This window comes from Sciurus carolinensis, chromosome 4 (genome assembly GCF_902686445.1).
Source record: "Sciurus carolinensis chromosome 4, mSciCar1.2, whole genome shotgun sequence".
Lineage (NCBI taxonomy): Eukaryota > Metazoa > Chordata > Mammalia > Rodentia > Sciuridae > Sciurus > Sciurus carolinensis.
In genome coordinates, this window is record NC_062216.1 from 35,731,954 (window position 1) to 35,749,956 (window position 18,003).

Genomic DNA, 18,003 nt, shown 5'->3' on the forward strand with positions numbered 1-18,003 from the left:
TGGGTCAAAGGCTATTTTAATTTTTTATTTTGATAGCTACTGCCAAATTGCCTTACAAGTAGATTTCAACCACTGTAGACTTCATCAGTATCAAAGTGCTTATTTCTCTCATGTCTGTACATAATCTGTACTTAACCCATAGTCTGCACATAGTCCTTTTACATAAACAAAATTGTTCAACAAAATGAAGAATACGAATTTTTTCTGATGAGTGAAAATGACTCCATTTTATTGCTTTAATTTGCATTTCCCTAATTACTACTTAGATTGAAGACTTCTCCCCGCTGTGCTGGGGATGGGACCCAGGACTCTGTGCATGTTAGGCAAGTGTTATACCACTGTGCTACATCCCCAGCTCTAGATTGGTGATCTTGATACTGGTTTCTCAACCTTTTGTATTTTTCCCTTGATTTTTTTTTTTTTTTTTTTTGCAATTGCTTATTTATTACCCACATTTTAACTGAGTTCTTTGACATTTCCTTTGTTCTCAGAATTTCAATAAATATTCTCCTTATTGATTCTTTGCTAGATGTTATAGTTATTTTGTTCCAGATTTTCACTTATCTTTTAAATTTGAAAATTATGGTGTTCTTTACCATGAATGTTTGTTCAATTGATATGAGGTAAATTTTTATGAAACTTGCCTTTTCCTAGGTCATATTTTCTTAACAATGGCCTTTGTAAGGTTATGCATGGTATTATATACATAACATTTCTTTTAATACTTTTCATAATCTCCTGGATGCTTAATATCTAATTAATGAAGAACATTTTCAAGGACCTAATGAAGTAAAAAAGAAACAGGTGTTTAAGGATTAGTAAGTCTACAGGTAGGGAAATGATATTTTAAAAAACCCAGAAGGGTCTCTGATGTGCTATGAGGGCATGATTTTGACCTGTTTAGATCTCCACAATTTTTAGGAACTTTATTCATCCTTTCTTTTGTTCAGCAAATGTTTTAAATGCCTACTTGGAACCAAGAAGTATAGTAGATACTGCAGATACAACAGTGAACTTGATTAGCCTCATGGGGCTTATTGAGAAAACCATCTGAGTCGATTTCTGAAGGAGTGGAGGGTGCTGGTGGTAGTAGGAGGGAAGTTACAGATCTCTATCCAGAGGAAAAATCATCAGGAAAAATCTTGTAGGCTATGAGAAGGAGTTATACCTTTACTCAAAAGGCACTAGAGACCTAGTAAAGGAGGTATTTTACCTAGAGAAGTGAACAATCAATTTTGATTTCTATTAAAAAAAGAATCAAACACTGGTTGGAGTGTGGAAAATGGATAAGTTGGGATGAGACTGGAACCTGGGAAAGAGATTCTTGAGATCATTTCAAGAGATGACCAAGGAGGCCTGAGGGTAGTTTTAGAGAAATGAAAAGACACAGACTGATTCAAGAGACATTTGAGGGCTGGTGATGTAGCTCGGTGGTAGAGATACCCAACATGTGTGAGGCCCTAGGTTCAATCCCAGCTCTAGACAAAAAAAAAAAAAAAAAAACAGATATTTGATATGAAGAAAAGAAGGAATGGAAATTGATTAGATGCAGAGAAGAAGGAAGGGAGAAAGGAAGTGCAGGATAACCTTCAGTTTTCTACTTGGATGTAGAAATGGAATGGGTAGATGCTGAAAGCATTGATTGAAAGAAAACATATAGGAGAAGCAGTGTGTTTGGAGAAGATCATAGATGTTATGGCTTTGACAGTTTACCTTTAGATGCCTATGTAATAATATCCAAGTGGAAATATCTAGAAGGTAGTTTGTGGGTTTGTAATGCTAAATAAATAAATAAATAAATAAATAAATAAATAACCAACCTAGAGTCATTAGCATCGAAATGAGAGGAATATGGGGACTGAAGCCACCAAGAGAGCAAATGATACACACAGACTAGGAATGTCCAGAAAGCCAAAAATGACCCAGTTCAGTAGGGCACAAACTAATTCCATATATGTAACAGAATGATGACTGAAAAGAGTAAGGAAAGGTGTACCTGCACAATGTTAAAATTCTGAAATTCACAAATACAGTATTACATCAGAACTTCTAACTGTATGTTGGAACTCAGGGTGGAGAGGAACTTCCAAATACTGTGGTCAACAGTGGTAGACATTAATTATCTTTTGGGTAAAATAGAATACAAATTCAGAGAAAATTCATGGATTTTTTAAATTCAGTCAGTAAATCAGTGTTTTGAAAACAAATTAAAATATCCATAGCTCCTTGAAACAAGAAAAAGTTTTGATGGGCAGAACAAAGCCACACAGAGGGCAATCTAGAAATAAACTTGGGCTCAGAGTTTTAATAATCTAACCAAATGTGTGTTTTTTAATTTGCCAGAAAAGAAATATCAAAAATGATGTAAAGAATAATAGAAATAGCACAGGGTAGAAACCTTATTTTTGGTTCCTGGGCCAAAACCTGGTTTTTGTAAATAAAGTTTTATTGGAACATAGTTACACACATTCATTAAGATACTGTCTAAAATTCCATTAGCACTATAAAGGCAGAATTAAATAGTTGCCAATAGAGACTATATTGGGCCCTAAAGCCTAAATATTCACTATTTGACCCTTTACAAAATAAGTTTGCCAGCCACTGTTAAAGACCAATGGAAATGCCTAAGGAAAGATAAGAGCATACTTTAAAATATGGACAGAACAGATAACTACAGCAATAATATTAAAGATTTGAGTGGAAAGAAGCATAAACTATATTATCTACTTTACATAGAGTACCACTTATATTGCAAAACCTAAACTGAAGAAAGGCTCTTAACTAATAATTGAAGTGGTTATTCAATAGGTTTTGAACATTTCTGATTTTCTTTAGATTTTTTTATGATTAATGCTATTAGATATGGCTCCTATGCCAATATAAATATAAGCCAACATAATATTCCTGAGACTAAAATGGAATTTCAATGATTTTGAGAAGCTATTCCACGAAGACAATTTTACTGCACTATACATTTGGGCAAGTGGGTAATCAACTTAGTTGTACTAGATAGCCCTAGCTGCTATATGAGCATAGACAAAGAATGAAAAATGTTTTCTCAAGTTATAGGAAGCCAGATTCATAACCATCCGTCACTTGCTTGGGCAAGTTACTGATAAACTCTGCAGAAAAATAACAAACAGTGTGTCCCTGCATCTTGGCTGTTGAAAATGAGATTCTTTCTCTGATTGATGTTAGCAGAGAGGCTTGTAAAAATGCATTTCCAACTGATTAGTTCAGAAGGTGTCAATCTCATGCAGTTTTATGACCTGCAGTCTACATGCCAGATGTACATTTGCTTTTTATAAACTAACAAAGATGAATGACTAAATTTGAGCATTCCTCTTTGGCAACTGTACCATATATTGCCTAAGGGAAGAGACTGGGAGTATGGGGGGGGGGGTGCGGTTAGGGAGAGGGGAAGGAGCATTTAACCCTTAATTTGCCAGATTAATAGAGATAAAATATAATCTTTGGAAGTACTTTTCCTTTTGAGTGGTTACTGAATATGTAAAAGAATGAATATAAGGGGAATACCTGCAAGAATATCAAATATTCGTGTTAAATTACTCTCCCAAGCATCTCTACACCCATTCTAAATCCATTAAGAACACCTAAATGAAATATATCATAAAGCACATATTAAAAATTCCTCATATAATCTCAAGATAGAATCATGAATTGCTACTGAGAGGCTTAGAAGGTTATTTATTTATTTATTTAGAAGCCAGAAGTTATATTTTGGCAATAGATCAATAGTCTACTACTTTAGAGATCTGAGTCTTAGTAACTATGCTTCTATTTTGAGAGAGTTGGAGAGACTAAAACACAGTGTTTTACATTATTATTATGATTCTTATTATATATCCTCATGAAAATAAGGCTATAGTTTCATCTTTTTTCTACTAAAAATATTGAGAAATATTTAGACATTTTTCTTCTTCATGGTCTTTTAAAAAAGTAACATTTTGATAAATTTATGTGAGTCCAGTGTCATAGATTTAATTGAGGTTTCACTTATTAAGTTTTTATCACCCAAAACTATAAGGGAAATACTGAAAAGATTTTTTTAGTTACTGTCTCTGATAAGCTGGGTTGATGTCAGATTCAAGAGACAGACAATCCTACCCAAATATGGTTAAGGTAAAACAGAATGCCTTAGTTTCTGTCACAGAAAAACCCAGAAGGTCAAGTACAGCTTATTGCAAAGACAATAAGAATGTCACTGTTATGATCTATTGGTTTTTTCTCTCAAGCTCTTGATTCACTATTTCTGAAACTGCTCCATTTGCAGACAAATTCTATATTGACAGCAAGATAGCTACTGCGATCCCAGCCTCACAACCTTACAGCTCAAGCCTGCTTGGGGGTAGGGAGAGGCAGAGGCAGAAAATCCCTTTTCAGATAATTCCTGAAAATTATCCTAGTTAGATCTATTAGGTTACCTATATATTTCTGAACCCAACACAAAGATAGATACACCCATGGGCTGAGAATTGGAGAGGGCTGACTACTGAAGCGAAAATTTAAATCCATTGCCCAAACAAGGAGAAATGGGTGTTAGAAATTAACAGAACTAACTGTTCACTGTGTTCTCCATCAGGTGGGTAAAGTGTCATCTCATTTCTTACTTGTGTTGTTATTGGCCTGTCTTCTACACTGGCAAAAGTCTATTCACTTTGTCTCAATTTGCTGTCAAATAATGGAGGGGCAAGCTAATATCCTATTAATAAGAGTGTCCTAAGACAGATAAGTGGCCAATATTTTTTAATAAAACTATTTTTAAAAACACCCACATAAAGAAAACATAGAGGTCATCTAGACAGTTTCAACTGAGCTTGCCATAATAGGGTCATGGCAAAGCCTGAACTCAGGTTTGAAAATTTTAAAATGATCTTGTCAGTTCTCCCAAGAGTGACCAAAGTCTACAAAAAGCAGTATTTTCATTAATATACAGAAGCAAATCAAAATTTATATATTGAACTATTTAGTAAGTAGTGGACTTAAAAGATAAGTCATCACACTGTCATAACCTGACGCCTATCCACTAATGGGTTCATGATGTGTTTCAAACTGAATGTAGTTATGCATCATTTAATGACCAGGATGCATTCTGAGAACTATATCACTAGGTTACTTATTCATAGTGCAAACATCAAACTGTCTTAGACAAACCTACATTGTGTAGGCCCATCATTCAACATGCCTCTTGATACCATCAAGAGAGATGATAAACACAGATGTATGAGGCAGCTGCCAGCATAACATGGCACATTGTCTTAGAGTAAACTTTTTCTTATGTAAGAAGAAGGAATACACTCTAAATTAGTAGCAAAGTATAGTATGGCAAATACATAAACAAATAACAGCATTCATTATCATTATCAAGCATTATGTGCTGTACATAACTGTATGAGCTATACTTGGTATGACGGGCAGCATAGTGAGTTTGTTTACGCTGGCATCACCACAAATGTGAGTGGAGAATTGCACCACAGTATTATTATGGCTACATTACTAGGCAACAGGAATTTGTCATTATTTGGTGCATTACTATACTTTGGTGGGCCATTGAATATGGTTTCCTTTTGATGTTCCTGGAGAAGGCAGTAGCAAACTCTTTCTATCCTTATGTCACTGATGCTGTAAGTCAATTTTTCATGGTATATTTTTTATAATTTCCAACATTATGACTGATTCACATTTACCACATTTTTAATTAATACCTGCATGTTTGGGGAAGCATACAAGGAGTTCAAGTTCCTTTGTAAAATTTGGGAAATGCCTTAATTTTCATTTCTCCTTCCTTTGGAGTTTTAATTCCTTGAAAGACAGTTGGCTAATGCCCATTTTATATCAACTTGCATTTGCTTCTCTTTGCAAACTTTAATTTTCTGACTTCCAAATTTTAGAGTAATACCCTATATATGTCCCTATCCATTTAACATATACACTGTGTTAACTCACATGAGTGCATTTTCTCTTAAATATAGAAGGCTTAGTAATTATATTTGCAATTTATCCATATTCTGTCATACTAACAGGTTGTTCTAGTCAGTAATTTTTTATTTCTTACTCAGAATAAATATTATGTGATTATTTTCAACCATCTCCAATCCAAATATTTACCCTCTATGAAGGCAGACACAAGTATTGTTTTTTGTATTTCATCTGGTTTCAAAAAACATGCCTCATAGAAATTACTGTCAGATAATGAATGGGAAGTTACTTGCTATGAAACAATCAACAAACCAAACATATTCTTCTTCATGGCATAAAAAAGAGGATTCTCTTACTGGTTTGCTTTTCTCTCTGCAGATGGACTTATTGACTGTATGGATCCCGATTGCTGCTTACAGAGTTCCTGCCAAAATCAGCCCTACTGCCGTGGACTGCCTGATCCTCAGGATATCATTAGCCAAAGCTTACAATCGCCATCTCAGCAAGCTGCCAAATCCTTCTATGATCGAATCAGTTTTCTTATTGGATCTGATAGCACACATGTTATACCTGGAGAAAGTCCTTTCAATAAGAGGTCAATGCATCTTTTCCGTATATAGATTTGTAAGGGTTTTCATCAACAGCTATATACACTTTATGTGAAATGCTGATGATGTGTATTTGAGAAAAGTGTGGGTTTTTATTTTAATACAGTTTTTCCTCTTCCAACAAATTCTTCACAAAACTTCGCATTTCAAGCATTTTTGACACAGTTCATATACTTTGTCAATTTCAGTACCTGAGACATAACAGGACATTCCATTAAGGAGTCAATAAATCTTCATTTAACTAGTTGATTTTGTTAGCACAGTTGGAAACATTTCAAAAGAAGCAATGAAAAGACCCAAAAGGCAAAACACAAGTGTACTTTTTTTAGCTGAGCTCACTAAATAATATAAATTATGAATTAATGTAATGGAACTGCTAACGGCATGGCAGTAAGATTGCATAAGCTGACTGGTGCTTTACAGAGCAGTAATGACCTGAAAATAAACCAGTAAGTGAAAGCAGGTGTCTCATGTCTCACTGAGCAAAAGAAGATGATTTACACTAGAACTCCTGGGTCTGCAGTAATTTAACAGCATTAATGCAGTGAGACCCAGCAGTTGATTAAAAGTTGTTGCACAAATGTTCCTTATTGCCCTCTTAAATCTTGTACTTCTTGGTCCCTGCAGATTTACAGATTGCCTCAGAATTAATTGGAAAGTATACTTTTCTTCATGTAAGTCATGTGTATGACTTATGAAAAAAGTGCAGAGTTTATAATTTTAAAAATTCATCTCTAAATTATTGGTCTTGATAACTCTCCAAAAGGCAGACTGCAACAAATTAAAACCCAGGGTAAACACAAGGCATTTAGAGAATGTAAATTACACTGAATTAAAAAGGGCATTGTCTTGGGAGTATTTCAGGTCTGGTTTTTGTGAATAACGCTTGATTGTGGATGATGGTGTTATTTTATCCTTAGGTTGAATTATCTATAAATCATGATAATGTTGACCCAAGAAGACAGATGTTCATTCCGATTCTTCTGCTCTTCCCACAGCCTTGCATCCGTCATCAGAGGCCAAGTCCTAACTGCTGATGGAACTCCACTTATTGGAGTAAATGTCTCGTTTTTCCATTACCCAGAATATGGATATACTATTACCCGCCAGGATGGAATGTAAGTTAGTCTCATCACACTCTCTCTGTTTGAAGTATTTTAAGTATAAGACTAGACATTCTTTCATCACCCATCATGTTTTACTGTCTTTTTTAATAGAAAGACAACAACTTTTAGATTCTAGGAACCTTTGATAGTATATGAGCAGAGATTTAAAGCCATGTACTCAGATGCTTTAAAAGTTGATTTCATTTTCTAAGGCATGATATAATATTGTGGTTTTGTCAGAGAATGTTCTTTGTCTTAGAAGATGCATGTTGAAATATTTAGCAGTAATATTTTATCATGTCTATGACTTAAGTTGAGATGGTTCCAAATAGATAGAAAGCAAATTTGATAAAATGTTACAATATTGCTGACCAGATAAATGTGAATGTACAATTATTTTAATATTTCTGTAGATGTGAAAATATATGAAATTGGAAGAAAAGTTGATTTTCTTCATACACCATATTAATTTAAGTGGGTAAATGTTGGGGGTTTTTGGGGATCCAGACAATTCACTGAGTATAAATTGTTTTTTCTTAGGTTTGACTTGGTGGCAAATGGTGGGGCTTCTCTCACTTTGGTATTTGAACGATCCCCATTCCTCACTCAGTATCATACTGTGTGGATTCCCTGGAATGTCTTTTATGTGATGGACACTCTAGTCATGAAGAAAGAGGAGAATGACATTCCCAGCTGCGATCTGAGTGGATTTGTGAGGCCGAATCCTATCATTGTGTCATCACCTCTATCCACCTTTTTCAGATCTTCACCTGAAGACAGCCCCATTATTCCTGAAACACAGGTAAAATATTCTATCAAGCAGTACTTCTACATAAAAGATTTTTAGATCATGCAGGTACCAAAGAATTTTGAAAAAGGGTTACAGAAGGACTCTAGTGTTATCCTAAATAATCCTATAGAATGTGTGTGTGTGCGCGCACAAAGTATATTTTGATATAGTATGGTATCCAGTTATTCTTAAAGATCTACTCAAAATACTTTTTCTTCAAACTGTATCTGCATATATGTATTACTTATAACCAATATTCAACCACTTAATAATGTCTCTGCTCATTCATTCATTTACTAAAAAGAAATTGATACCTCTATTTACCTGACAGCCTGGCTAACATTGTATCAAATGCTTTGTGCATGCTCATTACTCTCAACCCCTTACCGTTTAATTATTTTAAGGAAAAAAGTATTTTGGAAAAGACAAAGATGATTTCTGACAAAATATTCATTAGTTTTCTCAAGATATTATTTTCTAAAAAGCTTGATGTCATGTCTTAAGTTCTAATAATTTGTTGTTCAGAAAGTCCTAACTTTCTAAGAGATAACCATTTTTATCTACTGAACTACCCAGGGATTATTTTCCTTCCCCTGTATTTCTAATTCAGATCATAAAGGTATGATGTAAGGTACAAAAATAATGGACTTTATTCATAGATGTGATATTTAGAATACAACAGCACATAGCAATTTTGTCACTTTCATTCTTCAAATATTTATCAAACACCATTTAGTACGAGCATTGTTTTATAAGAACAAACCAGTAAGTGAATCTGATGAAGTACCTTTCTCAACAAGCTTACCAACTCATGAGCAGAGAGTGACCCCTAAACAATAAATATGTCAAGTTGTTCTGAGATTATTTAAAGATATTTAAAAATAGAGTGCATGGAGGTGCAATTTTAGGTAGCATAGTCCAGGAGGATCTCTTTGAGAAGATGGCTTTTCAGCAGGACTTTTGAGAAAGTGAAAGGATGAACTCTGAAAACAGAAGGGCAGTCTAGCCAAAGGAGAGAGCAAGTTTAAAAATGGTGAGAAAGGGATTGGGGTATAGCTCAGTGACAGAGCATTTGCCTAGCATGTGAGAGACCCTGGGTTCAATCCCAGCACTGAAAAGTAAAAGGAAAAGCAATGAAGAAGAGCATGCTTGGCTTGTTCAAGGAGTGGCAGAGACCAAAATGAATAAAGATAGTAGCATGTAAATTCCAGGTCTTTAGAGGCCATGGAAAAGACAAGAATTTTATTTTGAGTAATTGGAAGCATTAAAGGTTTTTAGGATGACCTCCTTCTTAAAGAGATCTCTGTAGTTACTATGCTGAGAATATTCTGTATTGAGCAAGGATTGAAGCAAGGAGACCAGTTAAGAACAATATCAGTAGTCAACAGAAGACATGGAGGCGGCTTAGACAATGGCAGTTGGGCAGAAGTGCAAAGAAATAAAGGTGTAAGAGTGAAGATGTAAATGTGGGAGTCATCAGCATATAAATATACTTAAAGCATGAGATGAGAGCCCCTCAGGAGGAAGTACAGATAGAGATGAGTTAGGAAGGTCTAGGATGCAAAAGATCAGAAAGATTCACAGGTAGATATTATGCTGAAGTGACACTTCAGTGGCCACAACAGTCCCGTGGACTTTGAGCTGAAGATTTAGGAAGTTCATTGTGATCTTATGCAACTTAATGTTTCCTCTCCAGCTCTATCTTGCAGTAATTTTGAACTTATTAGTCCTGAAATAGACTTAACTTGGAGGCAGTGTCTCTGCCTAAGTGGCAAATTTCTAGCAAACCAGGGCATTGAAATGAGTTTCAACTAGTCACCAAGTCCATGAATATATGGAGTCTTTCTCCATTCATTCATACAGTAGGCCATTATATACAAGGTACTCTACTTAGGATAAGCAGAGCAAATGTGGATCCTGCCATTGTAATTGTGATAAAGATTTGATCAAACAACCATGAAAGTTCAAAAAGAGAGGTCAGTTCCCGAGTAAACCAAAGAAAACATGATTAGGCAGAAAGGGAAGGAAAGCATATTCCAGGTCAGAGATAATGTGTGAGCAACAGTGTGGTAATCAAAACATGTCCTGTTATGTAAAAACTGGAGAATAATTTAAATGTAAAATATATAAGGAGAAAGAGGCAGGAGGTAGTACTGAGGCCAGATTATGTATATTACTAAAATACCTTCCAAGGGAGACCTTGAATTCCTTAGGCAACTCAGAACCAAGGAACCAAGGAAGTTTTTTCAGCATTTCACTAAAGCTAAGTCAAGTGACAAAATTGATAGAAAAAGACCAAGACATCAAAGAACAGGCCAGTTAACTATATTTCCATACATGTGCAAGCCTCAGATGGAGATGGCCTAACAATCGCAAAGATAATGGAAATAGAGAAGAGGAAATAGATTAGACAGAGATTTGGAAGGTAGCATTGGCAGAATGTAGTTTCTAACAGAATGTTTAATGGGGTCAAGAATAGGGTTTACAGTTGATGCAGCTGGCAAAAGTAGGCTTAATGGTTTATTTTCCCATTTTGGCAGGATTTGCTTTTCCTAGTAATGTAATATAACATGGTAAGATTAAATTACATAGGAGATATGCATGCTTTAATGAACTAAATTATAGATATTTGTTCCATAGAAGTGGGTTAACCATGACAGAGACAATAATCAATTATTAAAATTAGGACTAACACAAGATCTTTTGAAACAGAGAAGCAACTCCTAGCAGGTCACAGGAAATACATATTAATGTAGGACTCCCTACATATAGAAAGCCTATCAAATTTTTAGGAAATTATTTTGAAAATAAGAGGAAATAAATTATACGCTTCAGGGTTCAATCACATATTTCTAGGGCAACTCAGAAGTCACAGAAATCTATTTTTCAAACTAACCCATTGGTATTTCATCCTGATCATGGGAAGTTCTCTTAAGATTATTCACCCTACATCCTGCAGTCTTATAAAAGTACTGTCAATCTTAAATTTTATGATTTCCCTGGGTCTAGTGGAGCTCTAAAAATGTTCTGTATATTCATAAACTGTTGTTTCACACAATTCTCTGGCTGAATTCAGTTAGTGTGTTTAGTAAGGAAAACTTCAGCTATAATTTATTGTTGTATCTATTATAACAATGCCTTCTAAATCTATTAGACTTCATACACACTTCTTCATGCCAACACTGACTTGCAGGTCAGAGTGGAAGTTTGTGTGGACTATTCATTTGTGCTATTTCCAACTATGTTGGTTATAGTGAAATGATGTCTGTTTAGTATCCAGGAGTTTTATTTAGATTATTAAAATGTGGAGGTGGCAAATATGTACATTATTCCTGTTATACATGAGAGGATTGGGAAGAGAGGGAGGACAATACTGAACACTGAATCACCCAGAGATTTTTTTTCTAACCGGTAAAGACAGTCTTTTGTTTGACTAATGAATCTTGATGGAGCAATATGAGAAAAACTTTGAGAATGCTATTTAATTCTTAGTTGAGAAAATGCTGGGTTCCTGGCACAGGTTCCTGAATATTAGACAGCCTTGCATTTTGCAATATATGTAATAAATCTATGACCTTGTGCTATACCATATATGTAGTAAGCCTATGAAGAGCTATTTTTCTTGACCAAACTAAGAGGAGCATTGGAAGAGTGAATCTGAACCCTTGAGAAAAATTTTATTTGCTACATAAAATATATTAAATGTTTTGGATTAATATATCTTGCATATGTCATAAGTTCGTTGGCATTGACTGAACTAGTCACACTGATGAATAAACTGGGATTTAAGGATATGATTTTTAAAAATTTGCAAAGGAGATAATTCTTATGCAGTTAATATTAACACTTTACAGTCCAGCTTTGAATCAAAAAGTATGTATTGAGGATCTTATGTGCGCACTCAATAACATTATTTGCTCTTTAGGAAAAAAACATACACAGCTTTTTGAAACATTAGCTCACTTACCATGATATCAAAAATTAGTGGTAAGCTGTAGCTCAGTGTTCGAGTATGAGAATGTGCTATTGTTACCATCCCTCTCAATGTGGATATGGGATTTGCTATGACTTAACCCAGATGAGTTGGTCTTTTTTGTTGTAATTCCTGTCTTTAGGCAGACCTACACATTGGCTGATGAGGCCGCAGGCACAGGTTTAATCCCTAAATGAGCCAGCTGGTGAAGGCTAGATCTTTGGCCTAGGCCATATCCCTGTTCTGAGCTAACCATCTTACAAACGTCGACTTTAATTCTCCAGGGTGACTGGGGTGAAAGATGGGTTAGTGAGAATCTGCTGGGACTGCCACACTAACAAGTCAGTGCATGTCAGCCTGAGGGAGCAGTCACAGTGTTCCTCTATGAAGGGTAGCACCCGAGGTATGATTAACTCAGAATAAATGACAGGAGGCTTTTAGGAGGAGAAAATTAGGCAGGCAGCAGAGTTATTTTTAATTATTGAATAAGATAACAGCTCAAATGTGTATTTGTGAATAACAATTCTTCAGTGTCTTATTTTAGTTGCTCTACTAGTTCTTTTAAATCTGTTTTCTCTAGTACACATACATGAGCACAGTTAGCAGCTTCTGCTTTGTTCAAACGCAGGTGCTTCATGAAGAAACCACAATTCCAGGAACAGATTTGAAACTTTCCTACTTGAGTTCCAGAGCTGCAGGTTATAAGTCAGTTCTGAAGATCACCATGACCCAGTCCATTATACCATTTAATTTAATGAAGGTGCATCTGATGGTAGCTGTAGTTGGAAGACTCTTCCAAAAATGGTTTCCTGCCTCACCAAACTTGGCCTATACTTTTATATGGGATAAAACGGACGCTTATAATCAGAAGGTCTATGGTCTGTCTGAAGCTGTTGGTAAGTTCCTTGTAAATCTTCTCTGCATTGAAAAAATTATCTCAAAGTCAGAACTGTTATAAAATTAATCGTAACCTGTGGAAAGTTGAGGAATAACAAAATCAGTTGAGAGTAAGGTCATCCTAGAGAAGTTGTCAACTGGTTTATTCCTACCAAAGAAAAAGAAATGTACTCCGTATGATGAGAAGGAAAAAAAGTGTCAGTTTTTCCTGACCGAAATTATGTTTTAGAAGATTACTCTGAATGAGATTTCAGGTTATCATATCCTTCTTTTTTTCGTACTTGTGTCCCTTCCTGTTTTATTTTCTTCCTTTATTTATAATTTTAACTCCATAGCTTTCACCCTCCTTTTAATGTTTTCAGTTAGTAACGTTTTTTATGCTTCAGTTCATAATGGTATTTAATAGAATATCAAACAAAATTAGTGTCTAAGATTATTTCAGTCTGTTGACGAGAAGGACCAGTCAGTTCTGTGGAAGGACAGTCTTAAAACATCAAGCCACTTGTTTCACTGAATGACTCAACAGTGCAATCAAAATTTGACATGTCGAGATATGGTTTCAAGCTCAACTCAGAACATGAAAACCAAAAGATAAAGTCATTTTTTTCTGTTAGTTTTTATCTGAAAATAAAATAGACATTCTCTTCTGAAATTAATGTGTAATTTGGATTTGAATTAGTTCAAATCAGAGAGTTGTCACTTCTCCCTTCACTTTCTTCTAAATTTTAACATCCATATTTTACTGTGAACTCTGAAAAGTTTTTCCCTTGTGAATTATTCATATTAATTCACTGCTGGGTTTATTGTTTATTCCTGATATATACAAATATAATATCATCTATATTTTTCTGTTCTTTCTTTTGAACCTCACTATCATAAGTGTTTTTTCATAATTAAATGTTCTTGGAAACCAAATAGCTCTAATTATTCACATAGAAAATGTTATTTTTAGTTGTTATTATCAAATCAACATTTGGGACTAACTTATCTGACCTAATTACTTAACCACTTTCCTAATCTGGACTTCATTTTGTGCTATGAACCCCATGTGAGAGAGTAGTATGAGGGAGAAAGCTCATTTTCTATTAAATCAGTAGAAAATAACATTTGGAGATTTTTTTTTTTAATCTTTCATATGGTCAAATCTTCTTATATAAAAAAATAAACTGCTCATAAATAAGTGGAAATACAGTCTCAGAACACAATTGTGAAAAGGGCATTTTTCCCAAAATCATAAAATAAATTACATTTCCGCCTGCAGTTGAGAAGATGAACTGTGATTTGTTTTGATTCCAGTGTCAGTTGGATATGAATATGAGTCGTGTTTGGACCTGACTCTGTGGGAAAAGAGGACTGCCATTTTGCAAGGCTATGAATTAGATGCTTCCAACATGGGTGGCTGGACCTTAGACAAGCATCACGTACTGGACATTCAGAATGGTAAGATCATGCTCACAGGTTGTTAACAATAAAGAGATGTTTTTTAAAGACGAACAGCCTAAAGCAGAAACTACGAAATATTCTTTTATTGAACTTTAAAATGTTTATGTATTCATCGCCACAGTAATTTTCCCATTAGAATGTAAATGACTGACTTTGGTGCAGTAATGAAAGGTCACTATGTGGGAGTCTTCACCACAAATTTTTCTGTAGTGCCTAATTCACATGAGTCATTGAGTGTCAGCCACGGTACTTTAGAAAGATTTACTAAAAATGGAGGCAGGACAATTTTTTTAAAGTAAAGATAAAATAAAAATCCTCATGATTTTACCAGAATATTTCTGATAAATTTTTAATTCTTGGTTAATTAATCTACTCTGAGTACCTTGTTTATTTGTTTTTCTTCCAGCTCTGCTTAAACTATATTTTAAAAAAAGAATTATCCTCCTCAAATAGGGTCACATATACTATTACTTGTCTTTGTGACTATTAGGGAAAATATAAATGAATAATCTGAGAAAAAAGCAAGGATCAAAAATATCACTTGTAGCAGAACTGATAATACGATAAGCAAATATGCTCAGAAGAAATGTGACTCCAACATCACAGACCAAAAGAGATACTTTGTTTGCAAAATATGACCAGCTTCCTCTCATGATAAATATTGTTTATATTAAACAGATTCTGTTGGCTTTACTATGTTTCTGACATTTTCTCCACATACTTGTCTCATGTCAGATAATTTAAAGGTGCTTTGCTAGAAAATCATACCTTAGGGTAACCTGCTTTAATCGCCAATCCTAAATGATATCAGCTAGTAACTCTCTCCTCTCCTTTCACAAATAGCCAGAGGAGGAAATCTCACAGTGTTGTTTAAGTAGTCTACATTCTAACTTTGCAGAGGGTTTTGAAAGGTTCAGAATATTGAGTTGAATAAATAATACGAGTACATGTTTATAATAAATGGTCATTAGATTTTTGTTGTTTGGATGTTCATTCCTTTTACAAATGTTGTATTAGAGAGGATGCATTTTAATTTCCCAGGTATACTAATGCTGCTGCCTTACCTCTAGGAGACAGCAATACTGAGCAAACCAATAGCAAGAAAAAAACAAACCAAAACACCCTCCATACCTTCTCTGTTTCAGAGCAGTGTGAAACCCTACTCCTTTTGCACTTTATCCTGAACCATCAGGATGTTGTCAGTTCCCACCCCAGAAGGTTGGGAGCAGAGCCTGTAACTACTGCAACATGAAGCACACACATTGGAAAAGTGGGACTCCCACTTAGGTTATCTCAGAGCTTCTCTCGAATTATCAGTGTTTTCTGAAGCAGTGGTAGTTTCAATCTGTTATGTTAGTAACATAAGACTTAATCATGGTCTTTCAAAATGCAAGGCCATGTGCCAACTGTGCTAGTTGCTGCTCTTGATTAAATTATTTAAAATTATATTTCACACAGTTGTACTTATTTCCATATTCTTTTAAAAGTCCCAAACAAAACTGGGGGGGCGGGTAACCTCTCTTAATGCATGTTAGTTATGATGAGAATATAGGACAAAATTCATAACCAAATAACAACAGGATTTTACTCATGAAATTATAAACCAGAAGAGGGACAATTAGCAAGAACTCCAGAAAAGTCCAGACCTCTATAGTTCGCTACTGTTGGGATACTTGACACTCAATATCATATTCAGGTGAATTCAGAGATTTCTAGATATTCTATAGGTGCATGTATAATATAAATATATATACACATACATCTAGACACACATCCTAAACTAGAATAATATTTAGTAAGCTTTTATTAAAATATCAGATCAGATGTACAAACCGAACTTCACCAAATTCTATCCTTGGAAAAATTGTTATAAAGTATTAAGTTATTTTAAAAAGTTCGGTAACCCAAGTCACAGGGTAAACTGATTGTAATTTCGAATTTTATCCAAGAACAGTTTGACAAGTAGTGGCTTTCCATAGTGACATGTGTCTAATTTAATAAAGCAAAGTGATTTGTAATCATGACAAGGTAGATGAGCTCTAGAAATATATTGTGGAAGAAGAGAAGGTAAAAATGTAGACAGTGACAGGTGTTTATGCAGGCACCCTGAAACATGAAAATAAAAATTCTAATGTTCATCTTTCTATTCTGTCTTAATAGAGGAGAATCATGAAGGACCAGTCGTTCAAAGTAATGACTGAATAAATCAGGCGCATAGAGCAGTAGGCTGACTTGTAGGATTCTTCTGATGAAAATTACAGAACTGGCTCTTATAGGAAATTATACTTCCATAATTGTCAAATAACGTAATCACAGAAAGAAGAATCTTAGGTATCATTAATATATTCTTTGAATATTCAAGGCAAAATGCATTTCATCTCTTGTTATGATCCAGCCTTATTTAAATTATTTTTTCTTAAATCTGAATAAACCTGTTTTATCTTTCCTGATTTCTTTATGTAAATTTGCTATGATTATTACATCACCCAAATAGCAAAGCATTAAAAAAAGTAATCACAGACTACACCTAAAATGTGCTGAGCTATAAAGGGAACATAATTATTCTGATCACTTCTTCACTTTAAAATTATCCCAAAGTGGAGGTAAAAACACTTTCTCAAGTTTTCTGTTTGTGCTTTAACGGGATTCTTCTTTTAACGGTATACCTGCTAAGAAGTATAGTCATTAGCTCTGAGAACTACTTTGAAACATGGAACATCCAATAAACATAATATATACAGTTCTAAAGTCAAAGGAGCAGGTGGTTTATACAGAAATAACACATTAAGTGTCTTAAAATATGTATGGAACAGTAGCAGCTGACCATCCAGTCTGTATCAGACCAAACCAGAACCATTGATCTATATACACTAGTGGTAAACTGAATAAAATTAGAATATCAACTCAAATCTAGTTCCTATCTATGAAAATATTTAATATTCCTTTGGATTTTTTCTCAGATTTTCATTGAAGACCACAGGAGCAGACTGGCATTTTGCCTTTGTAAAATTGTTGGCACTTTCATGCCTTGGAGCAGAATTCACTTTACTATTTTATTTATTTATTTATTTGTTTATTTATTGCTGTGCTGGGGGATTAACCCAGGGCCTCACATATGCTAGGCAAGCGCTTTACCACTGACTTATATCCCCAAGCCTTTTTAAAATTTTTGTTTTGGAACAGGGTCTTGCTAAATTACCCAGGCTGCCCTGGAATTTTAAGATCCTCTTGCCTCAGCCTCCTGAG

The 18,003-nt window shown here is 34.6% G+C and overlaps 1 protein-coding gene across 5 annotated transcripts in view; it reads left to right on the forward strand.

The window, feature by feature from the left end:
- Tenm3 (teneurin transmembrane protein 3) overlaps positions 1 to 18,003 on the forward strand; it is a 453,046-nt gene that overhangs the window by 377,646 nt on the left and 57,397 nt on the right. For all 5 annotated transcript variants that reach the window (XM_047548919.1, XM_047548916.1, XM_047548917.1 and 2 more), the window contains 5 exons: positions 6,319 to 6,535; positions 7,547 to 7,666; positions 8,195 to 8,456; positions 13,046 to 13,313; positions 14,611 to 14,754. In XM_047548919.1, coding sequence (XP_047404875.1) covers positions 6,319 to 6,535; positions 7,547 to 7,666; positions 8,195 to 8,456; positions 13,046 to 13,313; positions 14,611 to 14,754 — 1,011 coding nt within the window. The remainder of the gene's footprint in view (positions 1 to 6,318; positions 6,536 to 7,546; positions 7,667 to 8,194; positions 8,457 to 13,045; positions 13,314 to 14,610; positions 14,755 to 18,003) is intronic.